Source organism: Chiloscyllium plagiosum, unplaced genomic scaffold (genome assembly GCF_037043375.1).
Source record: "Chiloscyllium plagiosum isolate Xiang-an unplaced genomic scaffold, Cpla_swu_hap1 HiC_scaffold_39, whole genome shotgun sequence".
Lineage (NCBI taxonomy): Eukaryota > Metazoa > Chordata > Chondrichthyes > Orectolobiformes > Hemiscylliidae > Chiloscyllium > Chiloscyllium plagiosum.
In genome coordinates this window covers 22,070,123-22,090,392 of record NW_028270177.1, presented here as the reverse complement: position 1 = coordinate 22,090,392, position 20,270 = coordinate 22,070,123, and the positions used below count along the sequence as shown (strand labels likewise).

The 20,270-nt window shown below is 37.7% G+C and overlaps 1 protein-coding gene across 4 annotated transcripts in view; it reads right to left on the bottom strand.

The window, feature by feature from the left end:
• sltm (SAFB-like, transcription modulator) overlaps positions 1-20,270 on the bottom strand; it is a 61,389-nt gene that overhangs the window by 33,928 nt on the left and 7,191 nt on the right. For 3 of the 4 annotated variants that reach the window (XM_043677439.2, XM_043677441.2, XM_043677440.2), the window contains exons 3-11: positions 19,234-19,298; positions 17,269-17,460; positions 14,336-14,395; positions 8,771-8,807; positions 6,835-7,306; positions 6,113-6,159; positions 5,411-5,538; positions 5,148-5,297; positions 2,536-2,651 (exon numbers count right to left, since the gene is read on the bottom strand). In XM_043677439.2, coding sequence (XP_043533374.2) covers positions 2,536-2,651; positions 5,148-5,297; positions 5,411-5,538; positions 6,113-6,159; positions 6,835-7,306; positions 8,771-8,807; positions 14,336-14,395; positions 17,269-17,460; positions 19,234-19,298 — 1,267 coding nt within the window. The remainder of the gene's footprint in view (positions 1-2,535; positions 2,652-5,147; positions 5,298-5,410; positions 5,539-6,112; positions 6,160-6,834; positions 7,307-8,770; positions 8,808-14,335; positions 14,396-17,268; positions 17,461-19,233; positions 19,299-20,270) is intronic. The other variant, XM_087981400.1, reaches the window with a different exon arrangement.

Sequence of the window (20,270 nt, the reverse complement as noted above, 5' to 3'; positions counted from 1 at the left end):
ATTGGAGAGTTAAGATATATTGGACCTATTATTGTGCAATGATTGGGAGGTGTTGGTAATGGGCTGGGGTGGACAAAGTTAAAAATGACAGCACCAGGTTATAGTCCAACAGGTCTGTTGAAGAAGCAGCACTTCGAAAGCTAGTACTTCCAAATAAACCTGTTGGACTATAACCTGGTGTTGTGTGATTTTTAACATTATGCAACAAGACAGGGTTTTTTTAATCTCAGTGAAGGTGCACCTAGGTAGCAGCCATATGCTGATTGAAGTTTATATTGCTTGATGGAGATAGGAGTAGGCCATCTATGAAGAAGGGTCACTGGACAAGAAATGTTGACTCTTTCACTCCACAAATGCTGCTAGACTGCTGAGATTTTCCAACAACCTCTGTTTCTAGGTCAGAGACTTATTTAAAATTACAAGGATATAAAAGCAAAGCTAAAGTGAATTGGCAAACTAGGTGAAATGATAGATTAATAGAGACCAAGTTGCAGATATTTGAAGGACATTTCAGTATACAAAGAATAGAAGCATTCCAAAGAGATTACGAAAAAAAATTCAAGAGAAAGATCTGCCATTCAATTTAATTAGAAATGTTAAATTTGATATCAAACTTAAAAGAAGCAGCATATAATTCCACAAAGACAGATGACAGGTTAGAAGATGGGATTGAAACAATAATTATCAAAGCAAAAGGAAAGAAAATCAGAGCACAAAAGAAAGCTATCCAGAAATGAGAGCATTCAGTCATTCAGCACGGACAAAGACCCTTTAGTCCAACTTGTCCATGCTGACCAAGTTTCTCAAACTAAATTAGTCCAACTTAGTACATTTGGCCCATATCTCTTTAAATCTTTGCTACTCATGCACCTATCTAATTGAGTTTTAAATGTTTAACTGTACCAGCGATTACCACTTCATCTGGTAGCTCATTCCACCACCTGCCAGTGCCTTTTAAATTTTTCTCACTTTAAAAATATGCCCTCGTGTTTTGGACTTCCATGCCCTCGGGAAGAGACCTTTGTTATTCACCTTATCTTTGTCCCTCATGACTTTATACACCTCTCTAAGGTCACCCTTCAACCTCCTAGGCTCCAGTGACTATGTCCCAACCTCCTATAATCTCAAACACTCTGGACTCGGTAACATCTTCGTAAATCTTTTCTGCACCCTCTCCCATTTTATAATACCCTTCCAAAAGCAGGGCAATCAGAACTGTACACTGTACTCCAAATGTGGCATCACTAATATCCTGTACAAAACACACATGACATCTCAATTCCTGCACTCAATGCTCAAAGTAATGAAGTGTAAATGGGGAGGAGCCCATCACATGCCATGCCTTATGCCACGCTGGTGGATAGGGGACAAGTTACTTGTCACAGAATTCACACTATTTATGTGACTGATTCAGTTTGGTTTCTGGTTAGTGGTCAACCCCAGAATTGAGGATTCTTGCAATGACAATGTCGCTGAATTTTATGGGGCAATGGTTGGAATCTATTTTGAGAAAGTGCTGTTGTTGACACCCTCCATATTTTGCTTATAAATGTAGTTGGGTGAGGCAGTGACTGGTCAGGTTGGATTTGTCCTGCCTTTTGTGCACAGGACTGAATCTTGGCAATTTTTTCAATGCCAGCTTTGTAGCAATGCTGAAACAGTTTGACTAAGGGCGCAACCACTTTCCATTTTAAAGCATTGCCATAAGCTAAATATATTTAGTTTCCAAATTGTTAATCTTTTCCGGATAGGTTTACTATGTGTGTTGGCCCTATAGAAAGTCAAACTGAAAATTACTAAGGAAAATAAAAGAATAGCAGATGAAATGAATAGTTAGCTTATGCCAGTCTTCACTATAGATGATACAAATAACATCCTACAAGCAAATAAAAATCCAAAAATGGAAGGCAGAGAATAACTCAAGAAAATCAACTGGTTGAGAAGTGGCACAAAGCAAGCTCTCTTGGCGAGTTGCTCTTGTAGATCCAGCATAGAAACAATTACCTGAACTGTAATATATAGGTAATTCACAAAATAAAAGAACTGCTTCCATAATTCATAGCAAAACCAAAGACAAAAGTACCACAATCTTCTGACTGAACAAAACAAACTGTAAACTTTGAAAACAATCAAGTAGTATTAATCAGTAATGTTTTTATGAATGTCACATACAAGTTTTACTGATCCTCATTGCTTCAAGTATCAAGTTAAACTTATCTCAGCTGACAAAGCAAAAGCTATGTCAGTAGGCAATAAATGCTGGTTCAGCCAGCAATGCCCACATTCCATAAAAAGAAAATGGCCTTAGAACCAGTCAAAAAAGGAGAGAAAAGCAATCTGGAATAGAGCTCATGACCGCTAATCATAAACTTTTAATGAAGCATGCATGCTTTAGCAAGATCAGACTCAATTTTGATACCCTTTTTTTGGTGGCAGTGCCCACTGAAGGGCATTGCATTGAAGTTTCAATGCTAAGAGCAGAAACGGGAAAGAAACACAGGGAAGTAGAAGGAAAAACACTGGAAATATACTTACTTGCTGGCTGTTTTTCCACCCGTCGAACTCTTTTTATCACTACTACTTCTGCTTGAACCAATTTTCCCTGTTCCGTCTTTTGTTATGGATTCTTTTTTAAAAGGATCATTTTTAACCTAGACAGATAAAGAGTTGGATTTTTTCAAAAATAAAAGACAGAAAAATCAATTTTTAGAAATAATAGATGTTGCCTATTTCCCCATTTTAAAATCAAGACCCAATCCTCAAATATGACATTTTCCTTCTCAGGAAATTAAATATCACAGAATCACATGATTAATACACTTTTGGATTAATCTACTGGTATTCTCAGTTTGAGCTTCAGCATCTCTCAAATTGGTTTAAGCCATCTATGACACATGATAAAAATGTTTTTGCATGAATTTCCTATACATTTTCTTACAAGTTTCTACCACCTTATCTATAGCAGAAACTGGCCATCTAATTTGGAAATATTACACAAAAACACACATTATGCCATAGTTGTGCACAGTGACCGCCTCAGAGTACAAGTTTACATATATAGTTTCCATTCAAACAGGAACTGTAAAGAAAAGGATCAGTTGTACAATTTCAACTCAGTACTCAAGTTTATCCTGATTCCCAAACCCTGAACCTGTTCCATCTGAATGTTAAACATGGACCTTACTGGAGACTACAATCCATGGTGCAGGAATTGTGCAAAGCACATTTCAATATATAGTGTTTTGAGATTAGACTAGATTACCTACAGTGTGGAAACAGGCCTTTTGGCCCAACAAGTCCACACCGACCCTCCGAAGAGTAACCCACCCAAAGCCAGTCCCCTACTTACATCTGACTAATGCACCTAACACTAAGGGCAATTTATCATGGCCAATTCATCTGACCTGCACATCTTTGGATTATGGGAGGAAACCCACGCAGACACAGGGAAAATGTGCAAACTCCACACAGACAATCGCCTGAGGCAGGAATTGAACCCAGGTCCCTAGTGCTGTGAGGCAGCAGTGCTAACCACTGAGCCACCGTGCTGCCCCATTATTTTCAATTTACTTAAGTCAGAAAAATGTCAATGTCTTGACGAAGCATGCATTGCAATAATAATTAAAGTATCTTGTTATGCAGAACAATCAGTGCTCGACAACCCTACTAGGTAGTCATGTGATCAGATCTGAAGCATGTTCGTAAAATCTTCAAGAATTAACTATAACAGAAATTGCAGGAGAAACTCTGTAGAACTGGCAGTATCTAGAAAGCAGAGATAATGTTTTGAGTCCAGTGAACAGAGTTTAGAGTTCTGAGTTTCTCTGGCAATTTTTGTTTCAGTTTCATATCTCCAGCATTCACACTTCTGTTTTATTTTCATTATATTATTCAAACATTATTATGCAAAAATGCTCTTGTTCATTGCCCAAACAGGACCATCATCCTTATGGAGTAGGTGCACCAATTTGTTACATGCTGGGAAAACTTCCTAAAGGGTGCAAATGTTTACATTAACAGGTCATTTCCCCAATTCCAGTCTTCCTCAAGTGACTTTTGACAATGGCTAAGCAAATCAATCCAATGTGGGTTATATCATAGAAGAGCTTCATTTGGTTTTCACTGAATGTGCTGTGTCCTGATCAGATGACTTTCCTCAGTGACATCAAGTCCAATTGATTGTATGTGACTGCTTTCACATGCATTAGGTTCAGCACCAGGAGGTACAGAACCGAAAAACTTTAAATTTCCAAACTTCTGTCATCAAGAACACCCTACTACAATAATAAACTGTTCTGATTTTTTTTAAACTAAAGGGAGCAGAGGTAGGACTATTTAACAACAGTCAACTGAATATCAATATTCTTCACACACATGAAGGCTCTGAAGCATAGCTCATTTAGTACGTCAGTAGTTCTGATAATCAAATGGATAAATATTTCCAACTTCAGCCATGTGTGCGCATCAACAGGCTTACCAGCATCACTTGAATCAGGAGAGAGATGAACTTGTTTGGAGATCAACATACACTTAAGTAAACAGAATAACCTGTGTTTTCTTATGATAATATATCGTGTAACAATAGTTGAACCCTGATGGTGTACAGATGCAGTTTAAAAAGATTAATACACCCTCAAAGAGTGTCAGACTGCTTGTAACTGATTAAAATATAATTCCTAATCAAGTAGAGACAAATTTACCATTCAAATGACTTTTTTTGACTTATCACAAAACGTCATTGACATCTATATTCCTCTATCGAGAACTGTACTAATGTTTAATACTACTTAACCATATTTTTGGTATTTCCTTTCTACTGGTATTTTATCTCGACACCATTCCATTGATTCCAATTTGATTGCGTACTCAAGTCAAATCTTTTCTAATATTTATTTTGCTTTTTGGAGCAATACAATGAGAAAGGGGGTGGCAAGTATTAGGAAGACAGTGATTAACTGTATATTATCATAGTGTTCTGGCAGCCACACTGGCAAACTTTTCACCTCAAGTCTATCCATTTTAATTTCCAAGTTTATTGACATTTCAGAAGGGGATGCCCAAGCCATCTCTTATTGTACTTATGAAAATGTTTTATCATCATCTGCACATTTAAATCAACAGGCAACATTGACACTAAAAATAATTACCCTTTCAACAAATATCTGCTGTCCATGTAGCTCAGTGCGATGAAGGTGGGAAATACACCTAGACATTTCTGCACTGGATGACATTGTCACAAATCCATAACATCGAGCACCGGGACTTCGTGCATTGGTTACTACTTTTGCACTCAGAACCTAAGCCAAATGCATACAATTTACATTAAGAATGATTTTAAATTGCCTTAATTAAGATTCATAATGTGTAGTAATTCACAATTCTTGGAAAATTATACACAAGTAATACGTACCTTGCCATATTTGCTAAACAGGTTCTTTAGATCAGCTGCTTTTGTGTTCGAAGACAATCCACTAATCCATAGGTTCTTGGTCGAACTACTAGCACCACCACTGCTAGTTCCAATACTACTATTCACACCTAGGGCACAAAATGGAAAATAAAACCACTTCCATCAATCATTGTATTAACTCATTTGAATATATTTAGAGTGTCAAACCTACGAGGCATTTTTCAAAACTGTCAACTACAGATCTCATTCCCCATTACCAATCCTCAATGATCTAACTATGCTCCCAGACCATCAAATCCATGATTTTACATTCTCCCTTTGTTTTCAAATCCATCATTCCCTCATGCACTCCCATTCTCTTACCTTCTACAGCCCCCTTTCAACTCTAAATCCTCTGATTCTGGCCTCAAATATCAATTTCCTTTACTCCAGCACAAGAGCCCAGAGCAACTCAGGCCCTCTGTTCTGGAAAGCCCCTCTGTATGTCTTTGAGCAACTTTATATTTTTGGTAACATGCCCTAATATCAACGGTGCAGTGTTAGTTGGGTTTGATAACTTTACCTTGCGATGTTATACTTTGTTAAAAGGTGCGACATAAATGCAAATTGTATACAAAGACCTGAACAATTTCCAACAGTAAAACAAATTGTAAAGATACATTTACAACTATGTTTCAGTGTCAAGACTAAATCTGGCCTTACCTTTCTCATCTTTAGTAGCGGTCTTATCTTTCGAATCCTTACTTGAACTATGAACACAAAACAATGTCAGAAAAAAGCGAACAAATATTCAGGAAAAGTAGAGCTGAGTGGTCAAAGTATTACTAGAAACAAGTCTATGAACACAAAACAACGCATTTTTTTTCCCTAAATTCACAAAAACTGAAAGGTTACAAATCACCAAGTTAGAATAGCTCTAATGGATTTCTGGCCATAAAAAAGTACCAAAGTCAACATGCCTCATATTTGAACAGAGTAGTTCAAAAACCAACTCTTGCATCAGCTCTCCAAAGTTGAATAAAGATCTAGATTTCTGCCAAATCTATTCAATGAGCAAATCACAACGTTCTCTATGAATCAGGAGCAGTAGTTTTGATTCCATACATTAGCATCCTCCTTATTTGACTGAATTTTTCACACAGGTATGTTGATTCAGAATACAGGGTTCTAAAAAAATCTTGCAAATATTCAATATTGTAGATAAAAAGTCAACTGAACAGATTTAAAAAAACTAGCAAAACTGCAAGTACTATCAGTCTTGCATGCATGTTTGTTTTAGAAAAAACACCATATTAACTCTTTTAAAAAGAACAGTAACATAATCTGAGACCTAACAAGCCAGTGGAAGAACCATGATTACTCACAAACGAAGACCAATCTTACTGTTGGTATTCAGTATCATAAATTTACATAGAAAAACAAACCTCTTTGCTTGATTGGATGCCCCAGAAGATGAGGGGCCTTTCTTCGAAGAATCTTTCTCTTTATCTCCAGCTTCAGCTTTTCTGGACCCTTCTCTGGTTTCCTTCTTTGCTGACTCTGCTTTTATCCCCTCCTCCTTTCTTCCTTCTTTATGGTTTTTCTCTTTCTTTCCCTCATTTTTGACTTCTCCCTTCACATCATCTTGGGACGGGGAGTCCTTTTCAGCTTTGGACTTAGTCTCACCTTCGGGAGTTTTCACAGTTTTACCTGTTTCCAAAAGATCATCTCCATCGAAGTCCAGTGTGATGGCATCTTCTGCTTGGATTGTGACTGAAATATTATCGTCATCCACTTCCTTCAAAGATGCACTGGGTTCAGTTTCAACTTGAACTGTTTGTTGAGCTTCAGCAAGGCCTTGCTCTGAAGGTAGAGATTTAGACACTTCACGAGAACCGTCATCTATATCATCTACATCTGAGGGATTTAACAGGAATAAACATGGCAAAATACAAGTTTAAATGTCAAAACTTTTACCTAAAAAGGTGACCTTATCATTGATATTAAACTGAAATACAATTTACCTAAGATAAGAAGGTTAGAAAACTATAAAAGGTGCATTTGAATCTGAATTCTTCAGTGACAAAGTTGTTATATGCAATACCTTTAGTATTAGGTCTTCTGTGGCAATACAAACATCCTCATGAAGCATTATTCTTTGGTGTACGAATCCCAATTGCAATCTGTCCACATAACGGAATCTTTTTTTCCGGTCAAGATTTATATTCATTTGCGTCCAACACTTCAACAAAGTTCAATTGTCCACCAAGGTCCTCTGTTTTGAGCATCTCTCATTTGTGGTAAAATTCAGATGAAATGGTCCATGCAAGCCATTTTCTGCTGTGTATTCATCCAGATTGTGAAAGACATTAACCATCTTCAAAAGAATTCCATACTCCATACTACATCTCAGAATTAATCCAGTCATCCATCTTCTTTGCATGCATCATGCCAACAGGTACCAAATTGCTCAGGATGAAAGTCTTCGGGGAAAAATCAACATCTTTTTTTCATGTATTGTCTCAATCTCACAGTAAGAGTCTTCAACAGTAACATTTTCTCTCTCAAGGTTATATGTACATTGTGCTGAGTGTTCCACAGTTCCAAAGCAGAGTAGAGCAATGTTCTGTCAGTTTTGCCTCTATTTATGTTGTTTGATTATACCAGCTATGTTCACTGCAAAAATCAGAATCTCCACCCTTCAGATTCTAGCCTGCCAATTCTAGTAGTGCAAGTAAAAGAAATGCATATCACAACCAGTATTAAGAGCCATGCATTTCTGCAAGTGTGAGAACAGATCAGAATGTATAGACTTGGAAGGTCAATTTGATGAAAGAAAAAAAAATTTGTGCTCCAGAAAAAAAAAAGTTCCAATACCAGACAAACAAAAAATTGCCTAAATAAATAATCCGGTGTTTCAAGAAGTTTGAATGGATGGACTTTTACTTCAATCAACCATGATCTTAGCGACGATCAAGGGACCAAATGGCCTGTTCCTAATCCTCATTAACCTTATGAAGATAGACAAGTAAATTTTGTGTTTCAGTGCATGAAATTATTTAGATAAACAAGAGACACTTGTGGCTTAGGAAAAGAAAAGTCAGTTTGTGTTGTGCATATTCATACGTGCACTATAGTAACTGGCAAGTTGACTCATTGCACCTTTTTACAAGTCACATTTGAAGTTGTAAAAAAAATTTTCCTAGTATATAAACTGCCTCCAAAAAGGAGGGTTTCTTAGTTCCATTTTATGTTATATCCAGTGCCTTGTAATGGCTTTCCAACCTTCATCTATTTCCGGTAAGATAAAAATATACTGCAAGTCATAAAAGTAAACTCATGGGAAGATACAAACTTCACAAAGTGGCAACCTTTACATACCTTTATCATTCTCATCCTCTTCTGGTTCCTGAAATATCTGCGAGACATTTTGAAAAAAATGCAACTCTTGAATCCATGATTTTACATTTAGACAACTACTCCACTTTTATGCTCTATATATCTGAATTCTAGAAGTTGGATTAGATTCAAAATGAAATGTAATTTGCAACTAGAAATGAAGACTTCTGATTCTTTCTCTCTGATAGCAACGAGTCAGTAATCTAATCTGAAGGTGGTACAACAGAAAGCTTAATTGTTACATAAATCTGGAACTTCAAAGTTAAAACTAGACTGCAGCACCACTCTTGTAACAAACGATTTGTGGGCAAACATTCAATTCTCAAACCTTACTGAATGGCTCAGAAGGTAAAACAAAGCTGGAAATGAGAGACTTTTTAAAGAGGCTAAAAAAGACTTTTATATTGAAGCAAAATTTTTGTTATGATCAATCCAGACATCAAAATCAAAATAGATAACATGATTAATAAGGCATTTGACTGCTGCTGCTTAGTTCAACTGGAAAATAACAAGTTTAAAATATGGATTTCAGTATCACAGGTTAGAAGTACCCCAGATTTAGACACACAGTTTGTGTTAAATTATGTGAACTTTTGTCACATAAGGGGTAGAAAAACCTTGCCAATATTGCCCGAATGGTGACTTTGGGACTAATGAGGCAATGGGTTATAAACACTTGTTCTTGTATGAGCATATTTCAAGTATGATAAGCATTGCTAATCGGGGCAAGGAGAAAATGATGAAAACATTACAGCTGTTTCATCAATAATTTTAAGTTTGCTGCCATGTAAAATATCTCTTATCAGCTAGATTTACATGATAAGGGTTTTAGATCAGTCTTCTCTAAATATAAATGATTGGAACATTTAAATGACACATTTATAATTCATACTCTATGAACATTTCAAATTGATCAGACTGGTTCACAGAAAACCATTTTTAGAACAAAGAAATTATATTTAACCATATGGATTGTTAGGCTTAATGAAGAATTGAAGTTACAGAACAAACTACATATAGTAATTGCCTGTAGTAAATACTTTTGTATATTTCCATCTTGAAAAAACAGCACACAAATGGTGCAATTTTATCAACAGGTAATTCTTTGGAAGCATTGTTCGCATTTAACTCATTCACAGTTGTTCAACAAGGCCGTCCAGTATACATGAAGGGATGTAACAGGTTTGTTGATCTCTGCCAGGAAAACAGAAGCGGAAGAAAAGGCAACGCTTCCTATTCTTGCTCACATCCAATAAACCTGGTTGGGATTAAGCCTGTCTGACTACTTGGACAGAACCTACATGCAGAAACCAGTCAACTGTTATGACACAAAGATAGACAGCCAAATCAAATCAAACTCTCCACCCCTGTATTCGCCACAGTAAAATTAAAGCTTTCAGTAAACACAGTTCAAAACCAGTTCAAACTTTGGTTTCTCTTTGAACAGGAGTAGACTGTTTAGTCATTCAAGCCTGCTCCACCATTCAATAGGATCAAGGCTGATCTGACATTCCACTATCCTGCCCTTTCCCGACAACCTCCGATTCTCTGACGGGAAACATCCTCACAACATTTACCCTATCAAGCCCCTTAAGAATCCTGTATGTTTCAAACAGATCACCTCTCAATGAATCACTACTCATTGGAATTGAGAACAATGTGTTTATTTAAACTTTGCTCTTAGGACAATCCCTTTTATATCAGTAATGATCCTAGTTAACCTTCTTTGTATTGTCTCTAGCAATACAACATCTTTTCTTGAAGAAACAGGACCAAATTGCTCAGTTATCCATATGTGATATCATAAACACCTTGTACAGTGGCAGTAAGAATTCCCTACTCATATTCCAACCCCCTTAAAATAAAGGCCATTAGCCTACCTGATTACATAGAACATAGAACAGTACAGCACAGAACAGGCCCTTCAGCCCACGATGTTGTGCCGACCACTGATCCTCATGTATGCATCCTCAAATTTCTGTGACCATATGCATGTTCAGCAGTCTCTCAAATGTCCCCAATGACCCTGCCTCCACAACTGCTGCTGGAAACGCATTCCATGCTCTCTCAACTCTCTGTGTAAAGAACCCGCCTCTGACATCCCCTCTATACTTTCCTCCAACCAGCTTAAAACTATGACCCCTAGTGTTAGTCATTTCTGCCCTGGGAAATAGAGTCGATAGCCAGAGACTATCTATGCCTCTCATCATCTTGTATACCTCAATTAGGTCCCCTCTTCTCCTCCTTTTCTCCAATGAAAATAGTCCGAGCTCAGTCAACCTCTCTTCATAAGATAGTCCAGGCAGCATCCTGGTAAACCTTCTCTGAACCCTCTCCAAAGCATCCACATCTTTTCTATAATAGGGCGACCAGAACTGGTCGCAGTATTCCAAGTGCGGTCTAACCAAAGTTTTATAGAGCTGCAACAAGATCTCACGACTCTTAAACTCAATCCCCCTGTTAATGAAAGCCAAAACACCATATGCTTTCTTAACAACCCTGTCCACTAGGGTGGCCATTTTAAGGGATCTATGTACCTGCACACCAAGATCCCTCTGTTCCTCCACACTGCCAAGAATCCTATCTTTAATCCTGTATTCAGCTTTCAAATTCGACCTTCCAAAATGCATCACCTCGCATTTATCCAGGTTGAACTCCATCTGCCACCTCTCAGCCCATCTCTGCATCCTGTCAATGTCCCGCTGCAGCCTACAACAGCCCTCTATACCGTCAACGACACCTCCAACCTTTGTGTCATCTGCAAACTTGCTGACCCATCCTTCAATCCCCTCATCCAAGTCATTAAGTAAAATTACAAACAATTGAGGCCCAAGGACAGAGCCCTGTGGAACACCACTCACCACAGACTTCCAGGCAGAATATTTTCCTTCTACTACCACTCGCTGTCTTCTGTTGGCCAGCCAATTCTGTATCCAGACAGCTATGTTCCCCTGAATCCCATTCCTCCTGACCTTCTGAATGAGCCTCCCATGGGGAACCTTATCAAATGCCTTGCTGAAGTCCTTATACACCACATCCATAGCTCAGCCCTCATCAACTTTTCTAGTCACATCCTCAAAGAACTCGATAAGGTTTGTGAGGCATGACCTGCCCCTCACAAAGCCGTGTTGACTGCATTTAATCAAGCCATGCTCTTCCAAATGGTCATAGATCCTATCCCTCAGAATCCTTTCTAACACCTTGCAGATGACAGATGTGAGACTTTCGGGCTGCACATGTATGTTAGCTTTCTGTGTTTTGTTCACAAGTATTCCCAAGTCCCTTTGTGTTGCAGATTTCTGCAGCTTCTCTCCATTTCAATAATACTGCTCTTTTGCTCTCCCTTCTAAAATTAATAAGTTCACATTTTTCATAGAGTCACAGAAGCAGCTCTTCAGCCCACTGAATCCTGTACCAACATTTGGGAAACACCTGACCTTCAACCCAACTCCATTTACCAGCACTTAGCACATCATAATGTTCAAAACTTCGGACTAAGTGCTCATCTAAGTGCTGTTTAAAAGATGTGAGGCAACTCACCTCTATCACGAGGCAGCACATTCCAGAAGTCACCACCCACTGAGTAAAAAAGTTTTTCCTCTCACCTCCAAACCTCCTGCCCCTCATCTTGAGCCAGAATCCTCTTGTGACTGACCCTTTAACTAAAAGGAACAGCAACTCTTGATCCATTGTGTCTATGCCTCTCAACCTTAATACATCTTAATCAGATCACCACTTAGGTTTGGCTTCTCATTGGAGCAGAGAAGTCTATCTGACATTTCTGCAAAACCTAAACTTTCCATCCCAGGAAGCATCATGGTAAATCTCCTGTGCTCGCTTCAGCGCAAACACATCCTTCCTGTAATGTGGCAACCAGAACTGCACAGCACTCTAGCTGTGATCTCAAAGTTACATCCAACATGACTTCCCGGCTTTTGTAACCTATGTCTTGACTGATAAAGGCAAGTGTTCCAAATGCCCTTCACACCATCTTAACATGTCCTTCTGCCTTCATGGTCTCTTTGTTCACAAAATTTCCTAGTGTTATACTGTTCATTGAATACTTTCTTTTCAAGTTACTTCTTCCAAAGTACATTACCTTTCACTTTTTAGGCTTGAATTCCGTCTACCACTTAACTGCCCATTTATATCTTCTTGTAGGCCAAGACACTTAACATCACTGATAACCACCCAACCAATCTTCACGTCAACTGCAATTGTAATAATCCAATGCCCCATGCAGCCATCATTTATATAAATTACAAATAATGGCTTCCAACACTGGCTTCCAGTCACAAGTAGGCTTCTGTCATCACCCTCTATCACCTACAATTTAGCTGATTTTTAATCCGCTTTATCAATTTACCCTGCGTCCCATGTGCATTTGTCTTCTTGATAGGTCTATGTGGGACGTTGTCAAAGGCTTTGTTGAAAATCTTCCCACATGATACTTCATTTGCCAATTTTTAGCCCACTTACTTAACCCCTCCCCCCTCTCTAAACTATTTGTATCCCTCTCACAACCTCTCTCTGCATTTATTTTTTAACCATCTTCAAGTCTGGCAATAGTACATTTGCTTTCTTTCTCTAAGCAATGAATAAATGTTATGAATAGGTTCAGTCTCAGCACTGATCCCTGTGGCATGCAACTAGTCACCAAACTGAAAAGAACCCCATATCCCGTTTTCTGCTCATTATCTAATTCTCTATCCACGCCATTATTCTACTTGGATCATGGACTCATATCTTATGACTGAACTTTTGATGGATTCTTGTCGAATGCCTTTTGCAAGTTCAAATACAACACACCTACACTCTGATTAAGAATTCCTCAAAAAACTGTCAGATGTGCTTCCCTTTTCATGAAGCCATGCTAATTCTACTTGGTTAGATTAAGGTTTCCAAGCATTATGCTATTACTGCCTTAATAACGGATTCCAATACTTTTCCAACAATAAACCTGTGCAAAATTCCCATGCCCCAACACATGGCATCATGGTATCTCAATGGTTGGCACTACTGCCTCACAGCACCAGGGACCCAGGTTCAATTCCCGCCTCGGTGACTGACTGTGTGGAGTTTACACATTCTCCCCATGTCTGCGTGGGTTTCCTCCGGGTGCTCCGGTTTCCTCCCACAATCCAAAGATGTGCAAGTTAGGTGAACTGGTCATGTTAAATTGCCCATAGTCAGGGTAAATGGGACTGGGTGGGTTACTCTTCGGAGGGTCAGTGTGGACTTGTTGGGCCGAAGGGCCTGCTGCCATACTGTATGGAATCTAATCTAATCTGAATATAATTGTTTATAAGTATGTCCAATGGTTTATTCAACCTTACTTCTGTCATGTTCCATTGGAAAAACTAATACACACCACACGGTCTTTAATCACTGGCACCCTCCAGAGGTCCCCTGCCCATGTTCAGCAATGCAATCCTCGTCAGTAAGATATAAAAAAAGTGATTATTATTACGAGGAACTGTGCAACTACCAGATGGAGAACAGTGGTGACATGAATATAAAAGATCAATACCAAACAGAATTGTTTACCTCTTCTGGCAAAATGACATCCACTTCTTCAAGAACAGGCTCTTCATTTTCTTCCTCTGCCTGAGTAGATAAGGAGAAGCATGATTTAATCATATTTTGAATCACTCAAAGAATTCCATACTCAAGCAAGGTTTGTTCTAAACCTTCAATCACTACAGTCAAGGAGCAATGAGCACTATTATTTTACAGAATGGCGCTACAGTCTGCCATGATCACCGCAAGTTCTGATCATTTTTGAAAACTGGTCAGCCATTTTTTTCAAAAAACTGCATTTAAAGGCAAGGAGGCAAGCCAAGTCACTTAAATTTAACCCATTTAAACCATAACCCATGAAGAACATTCCAACAATCCATCTCAAGTTACTTCACAGAACTTGGACTTAATTGACATTTTCCTTATGATCCTCAGCCATTTTGCTAAACTTGTTCAAACAATTAATATTCTAAATAAAATGTCATAGAATAGTTCAAATATCAAAACACAACTCATTTCCTAAAAAAAAGCATTACAAGTAGAAATAATTTTCATAATTAACACATAGTTCCCGTGATTATGAATCCAACTCGCCGTAGGTTTGTGTAATTATCATAAATTTAACTTTAAAAATCTGAGATTCTACCAACCTGGTCAAAATTAAAGCTTTTTAAATTGATATGTGAAGTTCAAGGTAACATAAATGACCATACTATATAAATTAGGTTCACTCATTGTGAAGTTCATGAAGCTTTAAATCTATGGAAGTATTGGAACAGAATTAGGCTGTTCAGATCCTGGCTAGCCTGTTTATAATCTCCAACTAACCTTGCTTCGCTAATTCTTATCGTTAACAAAAATCCACTTGTCTTGGCCTAAAACATTTCAATTTAACACAGTATACAGTATTTGCACTATCCATGAGGCAGACAACTGCTCCATGATTTCATTCCTCAATGGCTTATCTATAATTCAAAATGCTCTTTGACCTGAGCACAAGAGGAAAAATGCTTCAGTTTTTATTTTTTTAGATTAGATTAGATTGCTTACAGTGTGGAAACAGGCCCTTCAGACCAACAAGTCCACACAGACCCGCCGAACCATATACCACCAAGACCCATACTCCTACGTTTACCCCTTCACCTAACACTATGGGCAATTTAGCATGGCCAATTCACCTAACCTGCACACTTTTGGATTGTGGGAGGAAACCGGAGCACGCGGAGGAAACCCACGCAGACACGGGGAGAATGTGCAAACTCCACACAGAGAGTCACCTGAGGCGGGAATTGAACCCGGATCTCTGGCGCTGTGAGGCAGCAGTGCTAACCACTGTGCCACCGTGCCGCCCACTATTCTATTGAAACCTTTTATAGTTTTAAACACCTGAACTGAACAACGGCACACTCTATTATCAAGGAAACAAACTAAATTGATCCAAACTACCTTCATGGTTTAATCATTTAAGCCGTGGTGTGGCATAATTATATTGGCTCCACATTCTATTGCCTCCAAGAATTATACATCTTTGAGCGTCAGCATCAAAAACTGATACAGCAATTTAGATGTTGCCCAAGGCTCTGTGCTATTGGAGGTTTCACTTTATTTCAACTCCTTCAAAGATGATCTACAGAACATTAGCCTGATTACTAAAAACTGGCACATAGGTATGCAAAGCAACATATGCATAGATATCTAAATCCTTCTCCACAGCTCATCTCTCACCATTCTAACATGTCTTAGTTGAATATAAAGTGGATAACTTCACTTGTCTATATAAATTTATTACTTCTTTCTCCACCTATGTAACTTATTTTGCCTCTTATCTTAATGGCATCTTCAAATTACATTTTTAACTGCATTCCCATATTTGCAAAGATTTTCTTCATGGAAGTAGCCAACATTTATCGCCCAACATCAAATCATTTCAAGGCAATCAGAGACTTATCTTCTAAAACTGCAGTTTTTTGGGGGCAAGGTATAACCACAATCCTGAAAAGTATGGAGTTCAATCATTTTGATCCAAGGATGCTTAAGAAATGACAGTTTATTTCCAAATCTGGATGGCTTGTGACTGGTAGAGGAACTGAGAATAGTGTTAGCTTGAGTTTCTTACTTGTTTTTGTTAGGTGTCTACATTTGAACTGGAAGGTACTGTACATTGTGGGTTGCTACACTGCATCTTGCAGACACTGAAAACTACAACTATGGTGTACTAATGATCACTGAGAAATTGTTAAAATTGCTGCTTGCTAGTCTTTTTGTAACCATATGCTCCTATTAGGGTTCTTGCAAAGAACAATTTGACTGGGATCACTTTACCATCCTCAGACAAGCAAAACAGAGACAGGTATAGGAATTCTTAAGGCCTGGGTTTTCAACCCGCAATGTCATCAATAAGCACATTGACATAGATCCTACATACAAACCATTGCAAAGGAAAACCAGAAGTGATACCACTGACCTTTACAGACTGGTGTATATAAATATCAAGCAGAGTAGGACAACAATGCTTCACGGTAGTTGCTTTGATGACGTTATCTAGCATGGTGACAAACATTTGCATGACAACCCACCAGCTCAGCAAGCTAACGTACAACCATATGTTCCCATTTAATTCACAAAGATTAATCCTCTCAAGTTCATCCGAAGCGTCAAAATAGAGGCATCCTGCCGACATTGTTTCAAGATGTCAGCATTGACAAATTTAGAATGAAAAAGAAGAAACATTTTGTTTATTTAATACTCTAACAAAGAAACCCATGCATTGACTGAAGAGGAGCAACAATATCAGTGAGGAGTATTTACTAATGGGTCAATCAAATTCATACAGTGGAATTAAGCTCACAAGACAATATTTTTTCTCACAAGTTGTAATAAAAATTCTGTTCCTTTAAGTAGGAGTTATATAATTATGAATTGCAGAAATATTTTTTTTCCCCCAAATGCACTTTAGGTACCTGGTGTTCATCCTCTTCGTCGTCTAGTGTTTTAGCATCAGGTTCATCATCTCCACTTCCAGGCAACTCTCTAATGACTGAATCATCATTTTTATCCATTTCCTCAGCTTCACTGATCTTTTGGTCCTCTAATCCATCTTGATCACTTGTGTCCTGTGAATCACTCTGAGTTGCATCTACATCTGCTTCCATCTGTTGAGACATTTATACTTCTCAAAATCAGAAAATTTACAGTTATTCTGTGCACAAGTTCCATATAACATAGATTTATCAGTCACAGCCTGCACAAAGCTTTCGTCCCCAGCTGTTAATGTGTCAGTTAGCTGCTCAAGTCTATGCAATTTAATTAGACCACGATTGATTTGCACCTCAATTCCACCAAGCTAATTTGGCTTCACATTCCTTGATAGCCCTACCTAACAAACATCTGCTGATCATGCCTCAAGAGAAAAAAATTGTCCAAATATTCACAGCTTTTTGGGAGAACATTTTGATTTCCTATGTTTGAAAACATAATTCTGTTTTCTGCCTCCAAGTAGCTTACCAATTCTTTATCAGAATTCGAAGAAAACAGATTTGTCATATCCACCCTATCAAATTGTTATTGCATTTCAAATCCTTTAGATAAATCAGCATTTAAGTATTCTGTATTCAAGAAAACTAATGCCCTCTGTGTATTCCAATCTCTTTGAGCTGAAGTCCATTAAGCTATTTTGATGTTGTGTACAAGCTCGAAATGATTTGTGCACTTGGGACTCCCAAATCATTCTGCTTCGTTCCAATTTCTCATTATTTGGAATACACTTGATTTAGGTTTCCTACTTTCAACAACAGAATGATCTCACACTTACCAAATTAAACTGCATTTGCAATATTTTTGCACAAGTCAGTTTCTGTCCTTCTGCAATCTCCTACATTAGTTACTCATCTGACTAACTTGCATCATCTATAAATATCTACTATAGAAATATTTATTCATCCAAGTAATTTCTAAAGCTAACACTGAGACTCAGGAAAAAAAACAAGTGGAGCATCATATTCTGCCAATCAGTCCGTCAAACATTATTCCCATTATCAAGGTCCTAATGAATTTCTAACCCAGGTTACAAGGTCACCTTGATTTCCATACATTCAACTATTATCTAAAAAGCTTTTATGTAGAACTAATTGAATGCATTCAGCAACACCGCATGGATAAACCTACATTGGCTTTCTCTATTTAGCTCATTTATTACAAATGCTCAAATCACTAAACTGAATAAGAATAAGCTCCAATCATTTCTTCAGAAATCATGTTAAACTGACCAACTTGTGGTTATCCAAATTCTCTCTCCCCACCATTCTCAAAAATGCAACAAAGCAAATTTTTAACCTATTTTATATTAGGTGAGATTATGTTTCACCAATTTAGTTTTACTGAATTACTTCACTGAAAAACTGCAAAACGGTTTAGCAATATAATACAATCATAAATAAAATATTTGAAGTTTCTTTATTAAGCTGTAGAAAAAATGTCACTGCAGCTCGAAACAGCCAAGTATTTAAAATGTTTTAAATATAATTTTAGCAAGCACCAGAATGCATTACAAGAGGTTAAGAAACTATTGATGTTCATGTTGAATTGGGTGTCTTTTGAATAAGACACAAACTTAACAGGTAGTAACAGTAGCACACAGTTTTAGTGCCCTAACTTGAGGGGACTGTGCTTGCACTGGAGGCAAGTGAGACGAGATTCACAAAGCTGATTGCAGAGGTGAAGGGTTTAACTTTTGAAGAGATATTGAACAGTTTGGCCCAAGCTCTCTCTCCCATATAAAAGAATGAGAGGAGACCTAATTAACATATATAAGATGCGAAAGGGGATTTAGAAAGTAGATCTACAAAGGACATTTTCTCTTGTGGGGCAATCCAGAATGAGAGGCCATAGTTTTATATTAAGTAGCAACAGATTTAAATCACATTTACCTTGCTATTACCATCATCTTCTGTGCCAACATCCCCACCAGCTTCGTCATTATCTTGTTTTTTCCCTTAAAAAAAAGCACAATTTATCCCATGTAGTTCGTTGAACAGATTACTGTACGACATTTGAGTAATCCTTTAATAATTTGACTTGCTTGTGGAATGTTAATGAAGTATTTTCAGAGAAAATTTACTTTAGTACTGTTTTTGTCAAAATAAAAGGACAATGAGAGTCAAGTAATGATTCATTTACACAAATTAGAAAATTTCCAAAATAAATCGTAATTCTGCAGCATCACAAGATTAAGTAGTTGGTAATTCAGAAAGCCACCCAGAATCTACTTGTACTGCATTTCATTTTGTTACCGAAAGCTTCAAAGTATCTTGAGACGTGTTTTTAATACTAACAGTTGTCAACCAAAACTGCTCAAATAGCTGAAAATGTTTTGAATACTCACTCCTTCACTTCCAAACAGTAAAGAAAAACTACGTGTCAATAGTTTAACCTCCAATAATCACACAGAAATGAAATTACTTTGAGCAATTTACCAAGCAATAAATATTCAGGTCAGTCATACTGTTGAATACCAAGCCAGCTGAGCAGTTCCAAACAAATGTGTATTCCGTATCAAAGAGCTATGCTGCTAAACATTTTCTTAGCTTTCGTGGCTAAGGAGAGAGCAAAAAGGAGAGTAACATTGATAACAGAGGCCACCGAATAAGATACTACTTCCTAGAACAGAAGACAAAAACATGTCAAATTCACCAAGCATAACCAATCTGTGAACAAGTAGTTGTTTGTTCACTTATTCCAATATCTTAAACTTAAATGTATCAAGTTACATTCAATTAGTGTCTCCACTGCTCCATGTGGACATGGCCTCTGTTTAAAAAAGAAAATACTGATGCTTTAAAAGATTCCGTTGTATTTGCGATGAGGTGAAAACACTACTTTTAATCCCCCCAAATGTGATCCAAGTATGTAAGCATCACTAGCGAAGTCAACATTCATTGTCCACCCCCAATTGCCCTTGAGATGG